Source organism: Gekko japonicus, unplaced genomic scaffold (genome assembly GCF_001447785.1).
Source record: "Gekko japonicus isolate JY-2015 unplaced genomic scaffold, Gekko_japonicus_V1.1 scaffold128, whole genome shotgun sequence".
Lineage (NCBI taxonomy): Eukaryota > Metazoa > Chordata > Lepidosauria > Squamata > Gekkonidae > Gekko > Gekko japonicus.
In genome coordinates, this window is record NW_015173126.1 from 1,862,446 (window position 1) to 1,883,268 (window position 20,823).

Sequence of the window (20,823 nt, forward strand, 5' to 3'; positions counted from 1 at the left end):
GGCCAGCTCTTTCCACGTTTTCCAATCTTGTACAGTTTCTTTGAGTTGTTCCATGCTCAGGCATCCATCCATCTGCTAGTCTCCTTCCCTATGATGTTATTTATTTCTTTATACCCATTTTCTACTAGAAATCATAGTTTATTTCAATTAATTAATGGTTAATTATCCATAACATTAAAAAACCATGTAGCAGAAGAAACATAAAAAAGGGGGCATAAGAAGTCAAAGATATGGTGAACAAAATCAGTAATATACGTCAGCACAGTTTCTACATGCCACTTAAAATAAATGAGGTTTTTCCTGTCTTCTTGGAGCCAAGCAAATTGCATGAGAGAAGGATTTCAAGAATTCTGGGCCAGCTCACAAGAAGGCCATGTACTGATGATGTCAGTCATGTTTGACTCTTGGCGATTCTATGGGCCAGCTCTTCCCACGTTTTCCAATATTGTACAGTTTCTTTGAGTTGTTCCATGCTCAGGTTGATGTCAAGTTTTATAGTGTCTAGCTACCATGTTCTTTGGCAGCCCAGTTTCCTTTTGCCACCAACCAATCCAAGCATAATTGCTTTTTCTAGTGAGTTCTTCTGCATGACATGGCTGAAAAAAGTCAGTCACAGTTTTGTTATTTTTTCCTTCCCACGGCATGTCTGGTTTTATGTGCTCCAATACTTGCTTGTTTGTCACCTTTGCTGTCCAAGGAAGGTGCAGGAACTGTCCAAGGAATGCACAATCTTGCCTCCACATGAGTTGTCTCCTGAAGAAGGGCCTGTCATGCTGACACCAAAATTCAGACCAATTCATATGAGATTGTGAAAGAGAAGCTCATTTCTTTATTTCTGTCTTTGTTATCCTTCATGTCAGCCACAGGCCTTGGAGACAGCTGCTAGTAAATACATAAAAAAAATACAATACAGCAACACCTTAAAAGCAATACCAAGATTTTACAGCTAATTAAAAGTCAGAAACCAAAGTCAAGAAGAGAGCAAAACAAAACACAGATATAAGGGTTTTCTGCAAGAACAACTTATTCCTGCTTTTCTTAGCAGGTGCTCTGCTACCATCAGAATCATATTGAACATGAGGCTTCCACACCTCTTTCCTTCTTCTGCATTTTCCCAGTTGTTATGTCAGTTTATTTTTTATAGATGTAACTTAAAAGAAATAAGGATTTTTGAGTGAAGGCACTGTTGTCATTGGCAGCATCACAGCACCAACCCCTTTCCCCTTTTTTGTTGTACATGTGCTATATCAATATGTTGACCCACTGCTAGAAGAGGAGCAAGGCATGTGCATATGTCAGAATTTCCATATTGTCGCTGTGGAGTAATGCCCTCCACTCTAAGGTTCACCTCAATTTTTGGACATTTTGGGCTGTAAACAGGCTTTAAAAAGTTTTCCTGTGAACAATTGGCAGGCAAATGGGCAGATGTCAACTGCTCACCCATCTAATCAGTTTCTTTCAAATAGCTGGCACTTAGTGCAGGGGTGATGAACTCATTTGTTACGAGGGCTGGATCTGACTGAATGTCACTTTGTTGGGCCAGCCATGTGTACCATAAAATGTAATGCCAGGTACAGCAGCTATAAACTTTATAAAGGACTCAGCAAACCCAATTAACAATATTATTTTTACTCAAAATACACACACGTTTTAAACATGAACGCTCTTACAGTATTTCCTTAACAATCTCCCTGATGCCCACCTGCCCACTTCCACCACCCTTTAATCATTAGCACTGGGACAGTATACAGGGATATAATGCACAGACTCAGTCATCTGGCAATAAAGGTAATGACCAGTTGCTCACAGGCCGGTTCCAGCCTACAGGCCATATATTTGACACCTCTGATTAGTGTTTAGTCATTTAAACATCTCTAGCAGGCCAAGAACAGTGAAGTATGCCAGCAGATCTGCTCTGTGACAGTCCCCACCTATTTTTTTTTTAATAACCCACCCCCAAAATATCAAATTTCCATAGAAAATAAACATAGTAAGGGAGGGAGGGACGTCAGCACACTGTGTCAACATCTCACTGAAATCAATGGCAAAACTCTGATTATCCTTAGTATTGCATTGTATCCAAGCGACTTACATAATCAACATGTTATCTTTATCAATGTGGTTTGTAGAGTTACCAGTGGTAGAAGTATCCTATAAGACTGCTTTTCTTCCCAATAAAGTGATGACAGTGATTCTAATTAAACACATTTCCAGCTATTTACTCCATTTTCATTATTCACTTTCCTGACTTTAATATTAAAATAACTAGCCCATGATATTTCACTGACAGTTTATTAACAATGTTAACATATTATCAGATGCTTAAATTTTACTGCACCAGCTCTGGAACTTCCCATTGCCATTCATCACTTCAATGACTCTGTACCCCTCCTCCAAACAATACATCTAGAGATTTCACACTGAATGGTTGTAATTACTGGAAACTGTAAGATTTATGGTATTACAGTGTCTTCCTGGCTTCTTCGTGTGAAGTAGGGTTGCTGTGGCGATGCAGCGCTGTGGAGAGGAATTAAGAATGAGGGGAGCTGCCAGATGAATTAGCATCCTACCCACGAAAATGTAAAATAAATTATACTTTTGTGAGAGGAACACCATCTTTGATATTTTCTTCATTATAATTATTTCCTACTGCAGTGACACAGTGAACACCAAAATGCTTCAGACTATAAATCAGGTTGAATTAGCCACAATCAATATTCATTTTATCATATGGTTGCCAACTCCAGGTTGGGAAATTCCTGGAGATTGGGGTTGGGGTTTAGGGTAGAGGGACTTCAGCTGAATATAATGCCATGGAGTCCACCCTCAAAAGCACCATTTTTAGCAATTTTTGTAGTCTGGAGAGGAGTTGTAATTCCGGGAGACCTCCAGGCACCACTTGGGAGACTGGCAACTCCTTTACTCTGGATTTTCCACCTTCCTGGAGGAGTCCGAAGTGTCACAGACCAAGAAAGGAAAGTAAAACTTGTCTTCATTTAGGGTTTCGTAGATTTTGGGCCTACGATTATCTAACTCTAGTTCTACAAAGAAGTTAGTATGACCTACGTTTTCACTGCATGAGGCGTAGGTTCGTGCGCGCAGGCACGTTAACACGGGTATGCGGCTATCATTTCAATGGCCACTTGTATTAAGAGAAAGTGTGGTTTCGGGATACTTACTGTGCCTCGTCCTAACCCACCCCCACACTGTGAGATGCGTTCGGAGAGTAAGAAAAGGGTGAAATAACTACAGGGAAAACTGCACAGTCAGGAAACGCCGACACCAAGGAGACCTCTCTCTCTATCTGCCTCTCTGCCCAACATCGCAAACCCTCAGTTAAGCCGCGCAGATGCAGGGACATAAAGTACTGGGAGAGTCGAGAGCGCATGCGTATATGGGAGGGAGACGGGCTTGCCCGACGTAACTTCCACTCGGCACACATAATAAAAAAAAAAAAAGCGGCAGGGCGCTCGATAGCTTCCCCGAAGTAAAAGTATTTTTGAGCTGCTTTTCCGCGCCGAAGGACGCCGTTTCACTTTATTTGCCTCCTCCAGTGGTTACAGGTCAATGCTCTACTTAAGCAAGCGTCTCCGTCCCGCCTTAGCAGCGGCACCGCAATTATGAAAATAACCATGCAATAACACTTCGGGTTATTTTCTGTTGGCCCAAGTTTGTTTCTAAACCCCCTTGAGCTCTGCGAAACAAATCCCGCCGTTTGCGGCCATACCATTTTATAAGGAGTACGGGCGGGGGGATACACTGTCGTAATCTTTCAGAACAAAATTTGGATCTTTCAGGTTCAGGTAATGAAGAGAAAAGGGAAGAGCCGCTTTTAAGCCCAACTCTTTGCCTTTCTAGCTGACGTTACGTGACTTCCTCCCAGAGTGCGGAGCTCCCTCTGCCCTGGGCTTCTGGGAAATCACCTCCCCTTCCGCTCAGAGTGGTTGGGTCTGAACCTTGTCACGTGCTCCTCCTTGACCGGTGCGTGGTGCGCGCATGAGGGGATCATGGCTGGGCTCCTGAGGACGGTGTGGCGGCATGGCTCTTGCCGTTGGCTCTTCAGGTCGGGACGCGGCAGGGCCACCATCGCGCCCTCCCCGGCGCCGCTCCACTCCGCGCGGGCCGCAGTCTCCCACGGCGGCGGCAGCAGCAGCAGCAGCAGCAGGTGAGTGTCCCTGGCCTAGTGGTCGGAGTCACGCCAGTGGCGGGTGAAAGGGCAGTAGAGGCCTGGCTGGTCCCCTGAAGAACGAAGGTCGCGTCCTTCTTTTTCACAGCGACGTCCTGCCTATCCTGATGCCAGCAAGTGATTTAGGCTGCAACTTTCTAACCGACTCTTCTTCTTTTTAGGAGTAAGCCTCATTGTAGGTGAGGAGACTCTTTCAAGACCAATTTGTATATCTGGCAGGATGTAGCGATAAGGTCACTGTCGTCTCAGATTGTAAAAGGGACGGTGAATCTGATTAGACACTATTTCATATCAAAGTCTTGCATGTATAAACTGGCAAGTTAAGGGCCAGTGTTCAGTACTCTATTGGTGTGTCACATTATTCTGTCTTTGCTCAAGAGAAGGATGGTGCATATTGAGTTCCTCCTGTCATTTGAAACCTTCCAACAGTCGTGTAAGGTGGGTTGAATTGGGAGTGACTAGCTCAAAGTCATCTAATAACATTTAGGTTGAAGTCCGATACTTTAACACACCACATTAGCACTCCTTCACAAGATTTGTTTCAGATGTCAAAGACTTTTTAAACATGGAGTTCTTAAAACTTGCAAGTGTTTGTTCCTCTTCCTCATTCACCTGCAGCTTTAAAAAATGCGCTTAACAGTGCTGAATTTGTAGATTTTGGGTGTATTGTTGTGTCTTAGTCTAAACATCATTTTGAATGTCATGGACGAACAACAGGATGAAAAAGTAAAAGTTAACTCTTGCACTGTCATAAGACTATAAGAGATGGTTTACTGTATCAGATTAATGTGTTATCTGCTTTATTATCATACTTTTTATCATTGTCAGCCAGGTGCCTCCGAAAAGCCCTGGTCAGGATGTCACTGTATGTGTCAGTTGGACAAGGGTCTTGCATGAATGAGCCTGCTTTTCCTGTTGGACTCAATCACACAAAATATCAAAGTGCAGGATGGAGAGAGAACTACTGCTGTACCTTGCTCTTTCCATAGCAGGGCACACGGCAGAGTTGCTGTGGGAGAGGCACGGATGGTGGGCGGATTATCCGGGCGTGATCACACCCCAACATCTGGGAAGTGGAGCGCACCCGTGGCTTACCGCCGACAATGCGAGTTAAAAAACTAGTACCTCCAAGGTACTAGTAAACGTTTGCCACGGGCTGCCTCCAGACTCCCGTGGTGTGATCGCACCGGCACACGGCATTCCCCTCCGGTCCCTCATTTACCCGCCGGCGCTGAGGGAAGGACCCGTGGTGTGCCGCCGACACGTCTGATCGCGTAATCGCGGCTCAAACTGCGCCGGGGCAATTAGCCACGCCTCCCCCCCCCGCGATATCCGGCCCTTGTGACCGGGGCCAGGAGCTGCTAATTTAGATTTTAGCATCCAGCTTGGCAGAAATATACACAAAACACTCGTCATACCACTGCCATCTAATGTAAGAATCTGTGATAAAATAGCGACTCTAAAGGAAGCTTGGAATGAAATGCAGGCTGGCATATAGTAGAATAGTCAGAGATGGTTTCATTGAATGAAATACCATACCAAAACACAGTTATGGTACAAAGTTAAATCTAAGACCATATTGTGTATATGTTAGATAATTCTACATGTTCACACACACTTGGGCCACATGTAGCTCAAAGGTCTGGGAAAATAGAGAGAAAGATGGTAACAGAGAATTATTTTGTGTATCCTTCTGCAACGGAAAGCAATCTCAATAGTTTTCAGGCATGTAGACAGTAGAATGCCTTCAAATATACCCAAGCTGACTCTCTTGGAAAACAGCTCTTAGATAAGAGTAAACAGATCCTTTTTAAGATGGCAGGGCAAGTGGGCTGATTATAGACCAAAGAAGTAGATGCTGAGGCCAAAAAGACTGAGAAGGAATGGTCATAGCAAAAAGGATCGTTGAGGTTCAAGCCTTCCCGTGTTGTTTCTCCCCAGCAATTGATTTTCGGAGACATACAGCCTCTGAACTTCGAGGTTCTGTTTCGCCGTGGTAATAACTGAATGTCTTTTGGGCTTACTCACACACATGCATTTATATCACTTGAGACTGATGCTCTGATGACAGATTGCAGGTACAGTATTTGCAACAAAATTAAATTGTTAGTGAGAATCTTCATCATCATTAGCTGAGTTGCGTGTACTTGCTCCATTTCATTTTTGATTCACTGAAAAACATTTCATTTGGCGCTGATATGAACTTGTATCTTTGGAGCTTTTCTGCACACACACTCTGCAGGTTTCACAGCAGGTGTTGTGTAATACAGGAAAACTGATCGGTTAATGCCACAATAACTCAATAACTTCTCTAAGAAGCTGTGACTTGGTGAAAGAACATGATTTGTATATAGGTCAAAGGTCTTGTTCTTGAATTTCAAAAGGGCTGTCAAGTACTGCCTGAAATTTAGAATGCCATAATGAAATGGGCCTTGGGGTCATTGATATTCTTGGAATAAAAATCATACAAATCCTGAGAATAAGCTTTTAAAACAGGTCTCGATTCCTTAATAGTATTAACAAGACAGGTTTGAACAGCACTGAGTTTAACTGTTCAAAAATACGCGCCAACATTCTAGCACACAAAAGCAGAATTTCTGCAGTCTGTATGACACTATAACTGACTTTCTCCTTGATTGCACCCAATGGATCTGAACCTCTACTGGTTTCAGGGTAATCAATGACAGGAGACTTTTCTAGGGGAGCTATAACTGGAAATGCAGAAGCAGAGTTAAGGGAACCATTCAATATGGAAACTTTGTGCTCTGGGAGGTTGACAGGAACAAAATAGGAGTTAATTTTGCTCTGCTTGGAGGGCTAAGAAGATAGTGAATAATTTGACCGTTGTGGGTGCTTTTGGGCAACAGGGGTCCCCATAGCTCTGAAACCCAGCTATAGACTCAGTTAAAAACCCAGCTAGAAGAGAGTTATACTCTCCTCCAAAAAAAGGTTACAGAAAATATTATAAGGCAACACATTATGCTTTGCAAAGCAAGCCCTAGTTAATAACGCACATCTTAGAAGATAAAGAAGAGGCACTGTCACTAAGAGCAGAGCAGTCAGAGGCATGGACACTAAGAACAGATGGGGAAGAAACACAGTCACTGGAGACAAATGAATGTCAGTGCCTTGTTGCACTCACAGGGACCCATCTAATGCAGTCCAGTAGCCATGTTCCGTCAAATGCTTGCTTTCATGGCAGAACAGCGGAATATCTTGTAAAAAGGGCTGACAGAGCTGTCTGTTGCAAATGGCACAGGTACACAAATACAGCTCACAATAGGGGCAAATCCGGCTAGTGGTGTCAAGTTAGCGAGCTAGCAGCTTCTCTTCCCCCCCCCCCACAGGTGGCTCTGGACAGCACCAGCTGGAACAGAAAGAAGGCTTCCAAAACACTTAGGTTGCTTTGAGGTATCAGTAGCTCCCAAATGATTACTGATGAGCAGCGGCTGTGGATCTGTACCCACTGTCTGGAAAGCTTGCATATAGAAGGTCCCACATTCATTTTCTAGTATATTCAATTAAAGGATCTTTGTTAGCAGATGCTGGGAAATACCTTTCTCTGCTGAAATCCTGGACGGTTGCTTACTAGGCAGAGGACAGCATCAAAAATAGATGACTAATTGTTCTGACTCTGTATATATTATGTCTGTATACATGTCTGTATACATTATGTCAGTTTTTTAGGATATGTTCATCCCCCATTTCAGGCTGAGAGCTGTTTACAATCTAACTACTAGTCTTGATGTATATACTTCAGCATGGTTTTTCAGGACCTGTAAGATGGAGTTTGCTATAGTTTCAAGTTTGTGAATTCAGGATTGCAGTCCTAAACACACTTGTACCAAAAAGTTTCGGCAGAAACTTACTTAGATTGCACTGTATGTTTGAGCTACCTTAGTTTGAAGTTTCCTTAATTTACTCATATTGTGCCAGGAACAATAGTATCAGGCAACTGGTATAACTTGCGTTAAGTTGCAAAAATGGGGCTTCTAAACAGATTGGCTGAATCATCTACAAATGTTTTGTAGCCACTTTAATTAGAGGAATTATCCTTAGACTGGAGGAAGACTTCAGATTTTGTTGAGTGGAACAAACTTGCACAAACTGAGAAAACAGTGTTCTAAATCCTTCTCACCTAAATGTATCTCACCTCAATATAATAAAATTTGAATTATTGTGGGAAACGGTTGTCTTTATAGAAAAACTATCACAATCTTACAACATACTTTTGAAATACTGAGTAGTACCTGGGCTAAAACCTAGCAGTTCGAAAGCAAGAAATTGCAAGTAGATAAATAGGTACCACTTTGGTGGGAAGGTAACAGCGTTCCGTGCGCCTCGGTGTTTAGTCATGCCAGCCACATGACCACGGAAATGTCTTCGGACAGCGCTGGCTCTTCGACTTTGAAACGGAGATGAGCACCGCAACCCTAGAGTCGGATTCGACTGGCTTTCGAGCAAGGGAACCTTTACCTTTACCTGGGCTAAAATGCCTTACTATGCAGATTTGTGCTTTACAGTGCTCCCTCACAACTTTTAAATAAGCAGTTGTGTTCCCCCCCATACCCTTTAAGGGGAAACTAAGTAAAGGGATATATGCCATTCACAACTGATACACCCGTCACATGCATTTCTTATTTGGGTACCAGTGCTTGAGCACTAAAGGTAGAATGTATCAATCCAGTTTGCTCGGTTTAGAAAATGCACACCATCAGGGCACATGCATGATCTTTTAATTTTAGTTTTTGTCTAAGTAATCTTACCCATCATGTTGATTCTCAAAAGAATTTCAGATTCTACATGTCTGTTGCGGCAAGCGTGTTTTCTACTTCAGCACTAGCCAGAATAGCTGTGTGGTGCCACATGTGAACATAACAGCTTTAAACAAAATGTTAGTATGCAGTTAGGTAAAGGTAAAGGTTCCCTTGCTCGAAAGTCTGTCGAATCCGACTCTAGGGTTGCGGTCCTCATCTCCGTTTCAAAGCCGAAGAGCCAGTGCTGTCCGAAGACGTTTCCGTGGTCATGTGGCCGGCATGACTAAACACCAAGGTGCACGGAACGCTGTTACCTTCCCACTGAAGTGGTACCTATTTATCTACTTGCAATTTCTTGCTTTCGAACTGCTAGGTTGGTAGGAGCTGGAACTAGAGACGGGAGCTCACTCTGTCACGCGGCAATTCAGGTCTCGAACTGCTGAACTACCGACCTTCCACAGCCTGCAGTTCAGCGTCTTAACCACTTGATCCACCGCAGCAGTATGCAGTTACTTGATTTATAAAAATGAAATGGTAATAGTGATAGTTAATGTGAAAATGAAAACTGTAGTTGAATATCACCAGAGACTTTAAAATTTAGTTACACTTTAACTAATGATCAGTGAAAAGTTCTTTCTCTAATACACCTGAACTAAATTATACAGTTTTAAGAAAATAGTGATGCCAGGTTCACTAGCCTGCTTCACGCTTTGCATAAAAGCCCTGCTGAATCAATCCATCTCTTCCAGTGCCCTGTTTCCTGTAGTGGTGACCAGATGCAGAAACATCCTACTTATTGTTGTCCTTTCCCCAACAACTATTATTTAAAGGTACACTGTTTGAACAACCATTTAATTATGGTTGTCAGTGATAAAATGGATTATGTTTCATCTAACAACATAATTCCATCCTAAATCTATTGCTCATTAGTTTAATTGGGTGATCCTAAATTCTAATATTATGGGAGAAGGCGAAAAACATAATTTATAAACCTGTATTCTTTCCCCCTTCAAACCAAAAAGCCCTTTGCGATGAAGAAATTTCAAACCCTTGCTCATTTTTGGTTTCCCATGCTTGCATCATTTCCAGCTGTGATACCCTTTTTGACATGGAAACACTGTACTTTGTATGAATCTAAACAATTTGACTGTATCTTTTTCCTGCCCTTCCTCCAAGGAGCTGAGGATTGTATACAAGGTTCACCCTCTTGCATTTTGCCTTCTCTACAACCCTGTAAAGGTAGGCTAAGGCTGAGAGAGATCTCTGACCTGGATAGCCCAGGCTAGCCCAATATCGGCAGATCTCAGAAGCTAAGCAGGGACAGTCCTGGGTAGTATCTGGATGGGAGACCTCCAGGGAATACCAGGGTCCTGACACAGAGGCAGGCGGTGGCAAACCATCTCTGAATGTCTCTTGCCTTGAAAACCCTACAGGTTTCCATAAGAAAGCTGTGAATTGATGGGGCTTTGCACCAGTACCAGGCTGAGAGAGAGAGAAAGAGAGTATGCTTTATGGCTAAGTGGGCATTTGAACTAGAGTATCCCAGGTTCTCATACAACATTAACCATGTTGGCTGTCGATGTGCAGCTGCATTACAAGTGTTCATTTCCTAAGAGTCCCTAGCATGGAATTTGCCCCTTTCACTGCTTCTGCAGAGACTTTATGTTTTTATTGGCCAATCTTTTTCTTCAGCCATGGCCAGTTCTGGCCTTCTGTAAAGTTAGGATTGGTTTTCACCTGGTGTTTGGCAGTTCTCGTTTATATTGAGCCTCACTTGCCATGTTATTGTTCACTTATCCAGTTCGAAGGGATCCTCTTGAAGATCTTTTCAATTTGCTTTAGTTTTCACTATCCTGAATAATTTGGTGTCTGTTTAGAATTTGTGCCACTTGTATACCACTTTTTTGCCAGTGCATTGAATGCAACTTGTAGTTTAAAATACTGCAACAAAATATGTTTTTGGTGTAATACTATAGTTATTTATGAGCATACGTCTAGCCTACAGTGGTGGAAGTCATAGCCACAGTATTGAAATTATGAAGAGGTGGCAGAGAGGCAAATAAGTCAGTTTGTATGGGAAAACAAAAGACCTCTGGTGTCAAAATATGTCCTGTATCAGCAGAAAATGAAAGGTGGTGTAGGCTTGCCAGAAGTTCGCATCTGTTATTCAGCATGTAAGTGGGCAGATTTAGCAATATGGTGAAGTGACGTTTTGAAATAGTTACAAGAAGAGCTGGGATCAGATTCCTTAATATGAAGAGATAGTAGGAAAAATGGATAGACACCACCCATCAAAATTCCAGTACCTTCTATTCCAAGCCATCACTCAAGGAATTCAAAATATAAATTTATTGTGCAGGAATGAGATGGAATTTGAATTGCTAATAGAGAGGCATACATGTAAAGTATGTTTAGGAGAATTATATAAATTTTTAAATAATTTGAAAAGTAAAGGGGATTGTAGAATTAGGTGGAAAAAAATTATAGGAGAGCTTGTCCTGCCGTGTGAATGGGAATGGATCTGAAGTAACATTAACAAGAATGTGATTAATGTGTATGTGGAGAGCTTTTACAAATTTTGTTCTACTGAGAGGTGATATAACCATCATCAAATACTTGAAGGGCTGTCATATAGAGAATAGTCTGGAGTTGTTTTCTGTTGCCCCAGAAGGTCAGACTGGAACCAATGGGTTGAAATTAAATCAAGAGTTTTCGGCTAAACATTAGGAAGAACCTTCTGACAGAGCAGTTCCTTAGTGGAACAGGCTTCCTTGGGAGGTGGTGGGCTTTCCGTTTTTGGAAGTTTTTAAACAGAGGCTAGATGGCCATCTGACAGCAATGCTGATTCTGTGAACTTAGGCAGATCATGAGAGGGAGAGCAGGGATGGCTGCATCAGTGCTTAGTTCTTGTGTCCCTTTCTTACATGTCCAGGTCAGGAAGCAATTTTTCTCCAAGTCAATTTGGCTGGGGATCCTGGAGGCTTTTTGCCATCTTCTGGACATGGAGCAGGGGTCACTGGGGGTATGTGGGGGGGAGGTATTTGTGAATTTCCTGCATTGTGCAGGGGGTCAGACTAGATGACAACTCTATGATTCTATGATGTTTACACCTTTATAGATTAGCTGCAGCTAAATACTGGCATTGTTAAGGTTTAAAAGCATATATAGTGTATGTATTTTGGGACTGTCCAATAATAATTCCCTTTTGAGAACAGGCCATAGCTGTGATTAGATGAATGACAGGCTATATAATATTAAGAGACCTGAAAGTGGTATTGTTAGGCTATCTTAAAAACCATGCAGAAGCACACGATGTAGAACTAGTCCCTGTGTTAGTAGTAGCTGCAAGGATGTGTATCACTGCAAAACAGAAGTCTGAAACTCCTGAAGACTGAAACTTCTCCATCAGTGATGGAATAGCAATTAGATATGGAATATTGTGTTATTAACAAAACTAATTTGTTAGAGAGACAGAATCAAAATAATAGATTTGTAAAAAACTTGGTACTGTAGGTTGCATATTGGAATATGAAGTTTCTGGATAATGTACAGCTGTATGTATCATTTTCTTGTAAATAAATAATATATACAAAACATCTTGGCAGCTCAAAAACAAGGATGCAATGTGTGAATGCAGACCGTCCTCTTCTCGATATAGTCCAGACAAAATTTTCCCTTACCCTGTCCACAAAGGTGCTTAAGCCATTTACTTTCCCATCTATTGTACAATTGTATGGAGTTCACAGCCAAGAAGTCAAGGCTGTCATTGTGGTATTATTTCATTGGCCTTTGCTTTTAAGGTCTCACAATTAAGACAGAATTTTTGTCTGAAAGGGTGAGGTTCTGCTAGCTGGTGTAGTCCTGCTCACTTTCAGCAGTAAGCTCTGTCCTTGTTGCATTATGTGATCTGGTCTGGAAGTTAACCTCAAAAGTTAGTATGGTGGACCTCCTCTCAGGTTTGATGGATGCCTGTGTTCTAAAATAACCCATTTTGAGGGGTTAGTTACTTGTTTTCTGTTTGGGAAATTGGATTTTATCTGTATAGCTGAAGTTGAAATGATAATCTAATAAGGACACAGCCCCTTACAGCCTTCCATTTTGTTGTGTTGTGAACTTTCATAGGTCTGCTGACTATTTTATTTACACTATTCAGTGAATTGGTTTAAACATATTGAGACAAATCATGTTGCAGCTGCTCATTTACTGCTTGATTTCTGATCCTTTATTGTCTATTGCTGTAATATTTTCAGATTTCACTTCAATGGCTCTATTAAATGGAGGCTGCCATATGATCCAAAATTCACAGGCTACTAGAAATTCTTATAGGGTTTAAGTTGTGTTTCTGGTAATGATGATGGTGTTCCAAACATTTTTATGTTTTGAAATCTTTCTGAAGGGGTGTTTAAGAGCCTGACAGTCCATTGAAGACAGTGAGCTTAGAAGAGTGATTCTGCTGAGAATGCCACTGTGGGTCTTGGTGCTTGATGTTTGTGTATTATTAAAATACAGATTACAGGATATATAGGATATACAGAATATAAGAATACAGGATATAAGAAAAAAAGAAAATATTTAGGCATCAAAGCCCTTTTAACAGGCACTACCTTTACCTGATGTTGGGATGACAATAGAGAGAAAAATCAAAGCAAACTTCCCTTGGGAGGAAGTTCTGGAATTAGAATGCAGTATTGTAGTTCTTTCCTTAAATTCATTTTCAAAATGTGCTGTGTTAATGCTCCTTTTTGATATCAAAGCTTGTTCTCATCTTTTAAAAAAACTTCATCTTTGTACATTAGTTACTCGTACCAACTAAATAAAAGTTGTGGATTTGCTTGTGCGCTTTTGAAATATTCATTGTTACATAGTAAACAATTTGTGGCAAATATGATCTCTAAGATTCCTAATGAACTTCTTAAGCTTTTTTTTAGCTATTAAAATTACATTGCACTTGTAGGAAAAGAAAGCCTTGTCAGTTACTTATATAGGGCTGCAACAGTTCTGCCTAGGTTGCCTTAGCCATGAGATGCCCTGGGTTCTGATAACTATGCAAACAGCCTCTAACTAAGAAGTCTGTAGATGAGTGATTCTTAACCGGGGCAGTATATCGTTCCCCAAGGTGTGATCGACAAATCTTGCTGGGCATTCAGAACATTTGGTGGCACATGGGAATACTGGGGATTTTAAGTAGCCTCTTCTCCCCATTTGCTATGGCTTCTCACAGCCTACGGAAGAGAGGTGTTTTGTACAGCTACTCCCCCTCTTCCTGCTGCCTAGAGGCACATCTCACATCTTAAACATTTGGGAAGGAGGCATGGCTTAGAAATCTGTTCCAGACAAGTGAACCCTGATAACTCCTGCTGCTCTGAAGTAAGAGTAGCAGATGATAGAGACATGTATGCCCCCAGGAGTGCTTTGGAGGAAAGGCAGGATAAAAGTGTCAACAAAATAAATAAATAAATACCCAGCAGGTTATGTCAGTCCTCAACTTATACGTTGTGTTATGCTTGGTTTTCTTCTGTTAATAAACATAGTATTGTAATCTGGTTTACCAGTGATCTCTGTGCATGTCAGTTTGAAGAGCGAGCAGTGGCTTGCAAGACCATTTTTGTGCTAAAACAGCAAAACACAAAACCACTGGTGGATATAGTTGAAAGGATTTTCCATAACTTGGCACTGCTGTGGAGTTCCTGCTGCTCACAGTCCCATCCTTATTACTGGGCACTTGGAGCAGGAACTTGGGATCCAGAAAGGGATTTCTGGGGACAGAAGAGGTGATGATTTTTGCAGATTCCTATCTCTTGTGGCAGACCTATGATCCTTCTCCCCATAATATCCCCCAAGAGCGGCATTGTCTGAAGTATATTGGGCTGTAGCCAGAGCCTGTAGGTAAGAATGGTAATTTCTGCTTATGAAAATCATTTCTGTTAGCAGAAATTTTCAATGGATCCAAGCCTCTTGATGTATATTTTTGTCCTTTTGTTGTTGCTGTTCAGTCGCACAGTCGAGACCCCATCGCACCAGGCCCTCCTGTCTTCCACCATCCCCCGGAGTGTGCTCAGCTTCATGTTCATTGCATTGATAACACTGTCTAACTATCTCATCCTTTGCTGTCCCCTTCTTCTTTTACCTTCAATCTTCCCCAGCATCAGGGTCTTCTCCAGTGAGTGCTCCCTTCTCATTTGGTGGCCAAAGTATTTGACCTTCAGCTTCAGTATCTGTCCTTCCAGGAAACAGTCAGGTTTGATTTCCTTTAGGATTGATTGATTTGATCTCCTTGCAGTCCAAGGGACTCTCAAGGGTCTTCTTCAGCTCCATAATTCAAAAGCATCTATTCTTTGGCGCTCAGCCTTCCTTACGGTCCATATCTTGCAGCCATACATTACTACTGGGAATACCATCACTTTGACTATATAGACTTTTGTTGGCAGGGTGATGTCTCTATTTTTTATTATGCTGTCTAGGTTTGCCATAGCTTTCCTCCCAAGGAGCAGGCGTCTTTTAATTTCATGGCTGCAGTCACCATCTGCAGTGATCTTGGATCCCAGGAACGTGAAGTCTGTCACTGTTTCCATGACTTCCCTTCTATTTGCCAAGGAGTGATGGGACTGGATGCCATGATCTTAGTTTTTTTGATGTTGAGTTTCAAGCCAACTTTTGCACTCTCCTCTTTGACCCTTAGCAAGAGGCTCGTTAGGTCTCTTCACTTTTTGCCATTAGAGTGGTATCGTCTGCATATCTGATGTTGTTGATGTTTTTCCTGGCAAACTTAATTCCAGCTTGTGATTCATCCAGCTGGCATTTTGCATGATGTACTCTGCATATAAATTAAATAAGCAAGGTGACAATATACATCCTTGTCGTACTCCTTTTCCTATGCTAAACCGATCAGTTGTTCCATGTCCAGTTCTAACTCTCACTTCTTGACCCTTATACAGGTTTCTCAAGAGACATGTGAGGTGGTCTGGTACTCCCATCTCTTTAAGGACTTGCCATAGTTTGTTGTGATCCACACAATCAAAAGCTTTAGTGTAGTCAGTGAAGCAGAAGTAGATGTTTCTCTGGTACTCCCTTGCTTTCTCCATAATCCAGTGAATGTTGGCAATTTGATCTCTAGTTCCTCTACTTCTTTGAAACCCAGCTTGTTCTTCTGGTAGTTCTCTATCCATGTACTGCTGAAGCCTAGCTTGAGCTTGTAGGATCTTGTACATGACCTGCTAGTGTGTGAAATGAGTGCAATTGTGCGATAGTTTGAACATTCCTTGGCATTGCCCTTCTTTGGGATAGGAATGTAAACTGACCTTTTCCAATCCTGCGGCCACTGTTGCATTTTCCAAATTTGCTGGCAAATGGAGTGCAGCACCTTGATAACATCATCTTTTAGGACTTTGAATAGCTCAGCTGGGATACTATCATCTCAGCTACCTTTGTTTGTCCCATCAAGTCCCATTTGACTTCGCACTCTGGGATGTCTGGCTCGAGGTCAGTGATCACACCATTGTGGTTGTTGGGGACACTGAGATCCTTCTTGTATAGTTCTTCTGTGTATTCTTGCCACCTCTTCCTAATCTCTTCTGCTTCTGTTAGGTCCCTACCATTTTTGTCCTTTATTATGGCCAGCTTTGCACGAAATATTCCCTTGATTTCTTGAAGATATCTCTAGTCCTTCCCCTTCTATTGTTTTCCTCTATTACTTTGCATTGTTCATTCAGGAAGGCCTCCTTATCTCTCCTTGCTTTGTTCATCTGTCATCTATTGTTTGCAAATCTATTAATTTGTAAATAACCCCAAATAACTGCAAGTTGATTTAAATCATTAGCCAGGAAGACTGGATTTAAATAATGAATTCATAGAATCATGGAATCACAGAGTTGGAAGGGGCCATACAGGCCTTCTAGTTCAACTCCCTGCACAATACAGGATCAGCCTACAGTATCCCTGACATAAAACTTCATTTTAACCCTAATGCATTATTCACAAGTCAGATATAGATGCAGATTTCATTTTTAGAAGGTATGCACTATAGTGATTTATTTTGCTCACTTTAGAAGAGATGTGCTTGGCTTTCTCATGCTATGCTTGGGTGGCTGATTGGGGCACTGCTGCTACTGCCCTATGTCCCCCCCCTACTTGAAAGCTGATGGGGTTGGTGCTGGCGCTGCCCCCCCTCCCACTGGACAGCAGACTTCAGCTTTCGTGGTCCCTCCATCATTGCCTCACCAGTGAGCCATTGTTCCTGTTTACTCTGCTTTAGTTCTGTGAGTTGTGGGGAAGATCCAGGTGAAAAGCTCTGTTATTTGTATGAAGGCAGCCAGTCAGTAGTCTTACTTTCAGAATGGCTCTGCCTGTCTTTTTGGAGGGCATGGCAGGCACCATACTGGGGAATCACTCACCTAAATCTTTACAGAAGATTACATGAGACAGCATGAAGCTATGTATAGACAATATGTGCTATACACATTTGAAGAGTCCATCATCCCCATACTTTTATCAAAGCATCTTTCTGAAGCATTTTGTTACAGTAAGTCCTAATTACTTGTGTAAAAAAAGTCTTCTTGAATACTTTAGTTTTGCATGGTTGTGGAAAACCAGGAGGGTAGGAACCTTCCTGACCTAATCAAGCAGGCCATTCTGTAAGGTGGGCAGTTGTTGATTTTGCCCATTTGGGGAGTGGCATCTGCAGGAGGCCCTGCTCCAATGACTGAAGATGTTGTAGTGGAACATGGGGGGGGGAGGAGAGGTGGTCTGATGGTCTTGCAGATATGAGGGGCCAAGGCCATGTAGGGCTTTGTATGTGATAGTCCATTGAGCCCCATCATTGCTGGGCAGCCAATGGAGTGGCTGCAGAATGTGAGTAATATGTATGCTTTGCCCAGCTTTTTTTCCTCATTAAAATTTTATTTAAATATAAACATAAACAATTAAAATATTAATGAACATAGCAAAATCCAAACAGATTGCAACGGCACAAGCATAAATTATTTGCCCATATGCTTTGCTCAGCTCTTAATAATAACAGCTGCACTGTTCTGCATCAACTGAGTTGACTTTGCATCAAGTCTGAGTTGACTTTGAGGGGAATCCTACACAGAGTGCACTGCAGTAGCCATGTCTCGTTGTTACTGTTGCATGGATTCAGGTGGCCAGATCAGCTATGTTGAGGTAGGGGGCCATCTTGCAAGCTAGACTTAGTTGTTGGAAGAAAGTGGGGTGTGTGTGTGTTTGCAGCTGCAATTAACTTCTTTCTTCAACAACAATTCTGGATCCAGTATAATCCTTAGGCTTTTAATCAAAGCAACAAAAGTTAACTGAACCCCATCAGAAGCGAGAGGCACAATTTCCTTCAAGATTTCCGCCTTCCACCCAGCATCACTTCTGTCTTGGCTGAGTTCAGCTTCAGTTTGTTCACTAATACAAATTACAAATTCATAATCCTTCTCCCATGATGAGATATTTTTGAGTTTACTTATTTTTGTTTACATTATTATATTCCACTTTTCTCACTTGGACTCACTTGAGCTATAATGTTTCTTAAAACTATCTTTGGATGTGGTTTTCAAAGTATTTTATTCCCCTCCCAACCCAATTAATTCAGTTAGAGTTTCCAGGAGCAAAGGGGACTCTGAGACACTTAATGCTGCAGTACCATATTCAGATATTCAGATACCAACAGATATTGTAATTGTAAATATTGCCATTCAGCAGAAGCTGGAAACAAAAAAAGACACCACTGGCAAAAAATATATAACGCACAAGCAAGTAAGCAAGTGTATAATGATCAAATAAGCATAACAGCAAGTATAATATAATTCAAATAAACATAACAAATATGATATAAATCAATAGGCCAAAGTGCAATAATAAATCATAATAGAAACAAGTCACAGTCTTTCCATGTGTCTATTCCAGCATAGAAGCAATATCAAAATCCAAATTGGAGTGCAATTCATCAAATTTTCTGAGCCATAAAAAGCCGACACGTAATCCGGATGCCTGTTGCCGCGTTTCGAATGATTCTTATTCAAGCATGGCTGTAATGGGACCCAGTCTCAAAAACTGGCATACACTAAGCCAGAATGGTCAGTCAAGGAGGATTAAGGACCCTTAATCCTCCTTGACTGACCATTCTGGATTATGTTATGTTTATTTGAATTATATTATACTTGCTGTTATGCTTATTTGATCATTATACACTTGCTTACTTGCTTGTGCGTTATATATTTTTTGCCAGTGGTGTCTTTTTTTGTTTCCTGCATTGTACACTGGCTTCCCCCCCTCTTTTTTTGGCAGCATTCAGCAGAAGCTGACAAGTCATATCTAGACCTCAGCTGAGAAAATGACAAACTCATCATCGTAATCTATCAGAATATTTCTTCCCAGTGTTTAGGTCTGGATTGGCCTATAATGTTAATTCAGTGTGTGAAAATGGATCATATTGTCAGTTTGTAATATGCACCATTGTTCTCTAGTGGCAGAAATAGCAGGAGGAATAGGATCCACTCTAGCATAAGTAGACCCTAGTGCACCGGACAAGGAGCCTTCAAAAGCCCAAGATGCATAGTCCAGCTGCAAGGAGCATGCCTGATAATATAAACTAAGATCAGGGAAACCAAATTCTCCTTTATTGAATGGAAGTTGCATCCTCTAGAAATACGTGGTGGTAAGGAACCCCACATAAATTTCTGGAACAAGGTATTAACTTAATGAATACATCTGCAAGGTATATAGAAAGAAATTGCAAGTAAAATATAAATAGTCCTAGGTATAATATTCATTTTGACTTTGTCCCATTAAGGCTGCAATCACACACACTAAATAATCCACTTTCAGTCCACTGTAGTTTCCAGTTGGATTTTACTGTGAACTTGGAAAATCCAGTTGGAAGTGCATTGAAAGTGGATTGAAAGTGAATCATTTAGTGTGTGTGACTGCAGCCAAAGACAAGTTTAAAGTTGCCCATCTATCCAAATCCAAAGATAGATGAGCAATTAGCTTGCTAAAATTTAGCATAATCATATGCACAATATCTCTGGGAATCAGTATGTCAAATAATGCCCATAGGCACTCCATTATATATTTACCTTCAGTGGCATCAACTCAGATTTTGTCCAATTAATCAAATATCCAGACAAGTTTTCAAAAGTATTAATCCTATTCATTAATGCAGGCTATGGTTCTGAAGTAAATAATAAAAGATTGAGAGGCGAGGCTTCTGTACAACGACCTAGTTGAATACTCAGGGCTCTCTCTGAGTTTCACTAGCTTTTGAAGCTTTTTAGTGGACTTTTTGACCTTTCCTGGAACACCGGATGGGTCAGGTGTCTCTCCAGTACCTCGGGTGTAGGAAACTGGTGGCAGAAGACTTTCATCTGAGCCCCCTGCCTGTGGCAACAGGAGACGGAATCAGATTGTTTTGAAGCAGAAGCTCCTAAAGACCAGCCGCGTTAGCACGACTGGAAAGTTGTAACTACCCCATACAAGGGCCTCCATACCTTGTCACTAACATCCTTGGCGAAGACTCAGTGAGTATTTTTGGCTTTTTCACAAACTTCAAACTTGGAAAAGAACATTTGATTGCCCCCATAAATCTTCCCCAGAAGCAAAGGGAGCTGACTCCCACGCCTGCGGCTTGCCAGAGTTCGGGGGAGTTCTTCACTTTCAAAATCGAGGGGCTAAACTTTGCACTAAAATCTTCTATCTGCTAGCTGGGAAAAGATTTCTACAGAGACTAATCTTAAGTGGTTGATTTGATTTATGGAAAGGAGGACAGACTTGTAAAATGGCGACCGCGACTTTTCTAACTGCATAGTTCACAGATCTGTGGAGGCTGTCTGTCCAAGAGAGTGGTGGCATTTTCTAATGTGACAGAAGCGAAGGAAAATA

At 41.6% G+C, this 20,823-nt stretch overlaps 1 protein-coding gene across 1 annotated transcript in view; it reads left to right on the forward strand.

The window, feature by feature from the left end:
- Window positions 1–3,954: 3,954 nt before the first annotated feature.
- The window catches only part of LOC107119514 (leucine-rich PPR motif-containing protein, mitochondrial-like), a gene marked incomplete at its 3' end in the record, with an annotated part of 29,130 nt that continues 12,261 nt past the window's right edge, over window positions 3,955–20,823 (forward strand). The window contains exon 1 of the mRNA XM_015422001.1: window positions 3,955–4,165. Coding sequence (XP_015277487.1) covers window positions 4,008–4,165 — 158 coding nt within the window. The remainder of the gene's footprint in view (window positions 4,166–20,823) is intronic.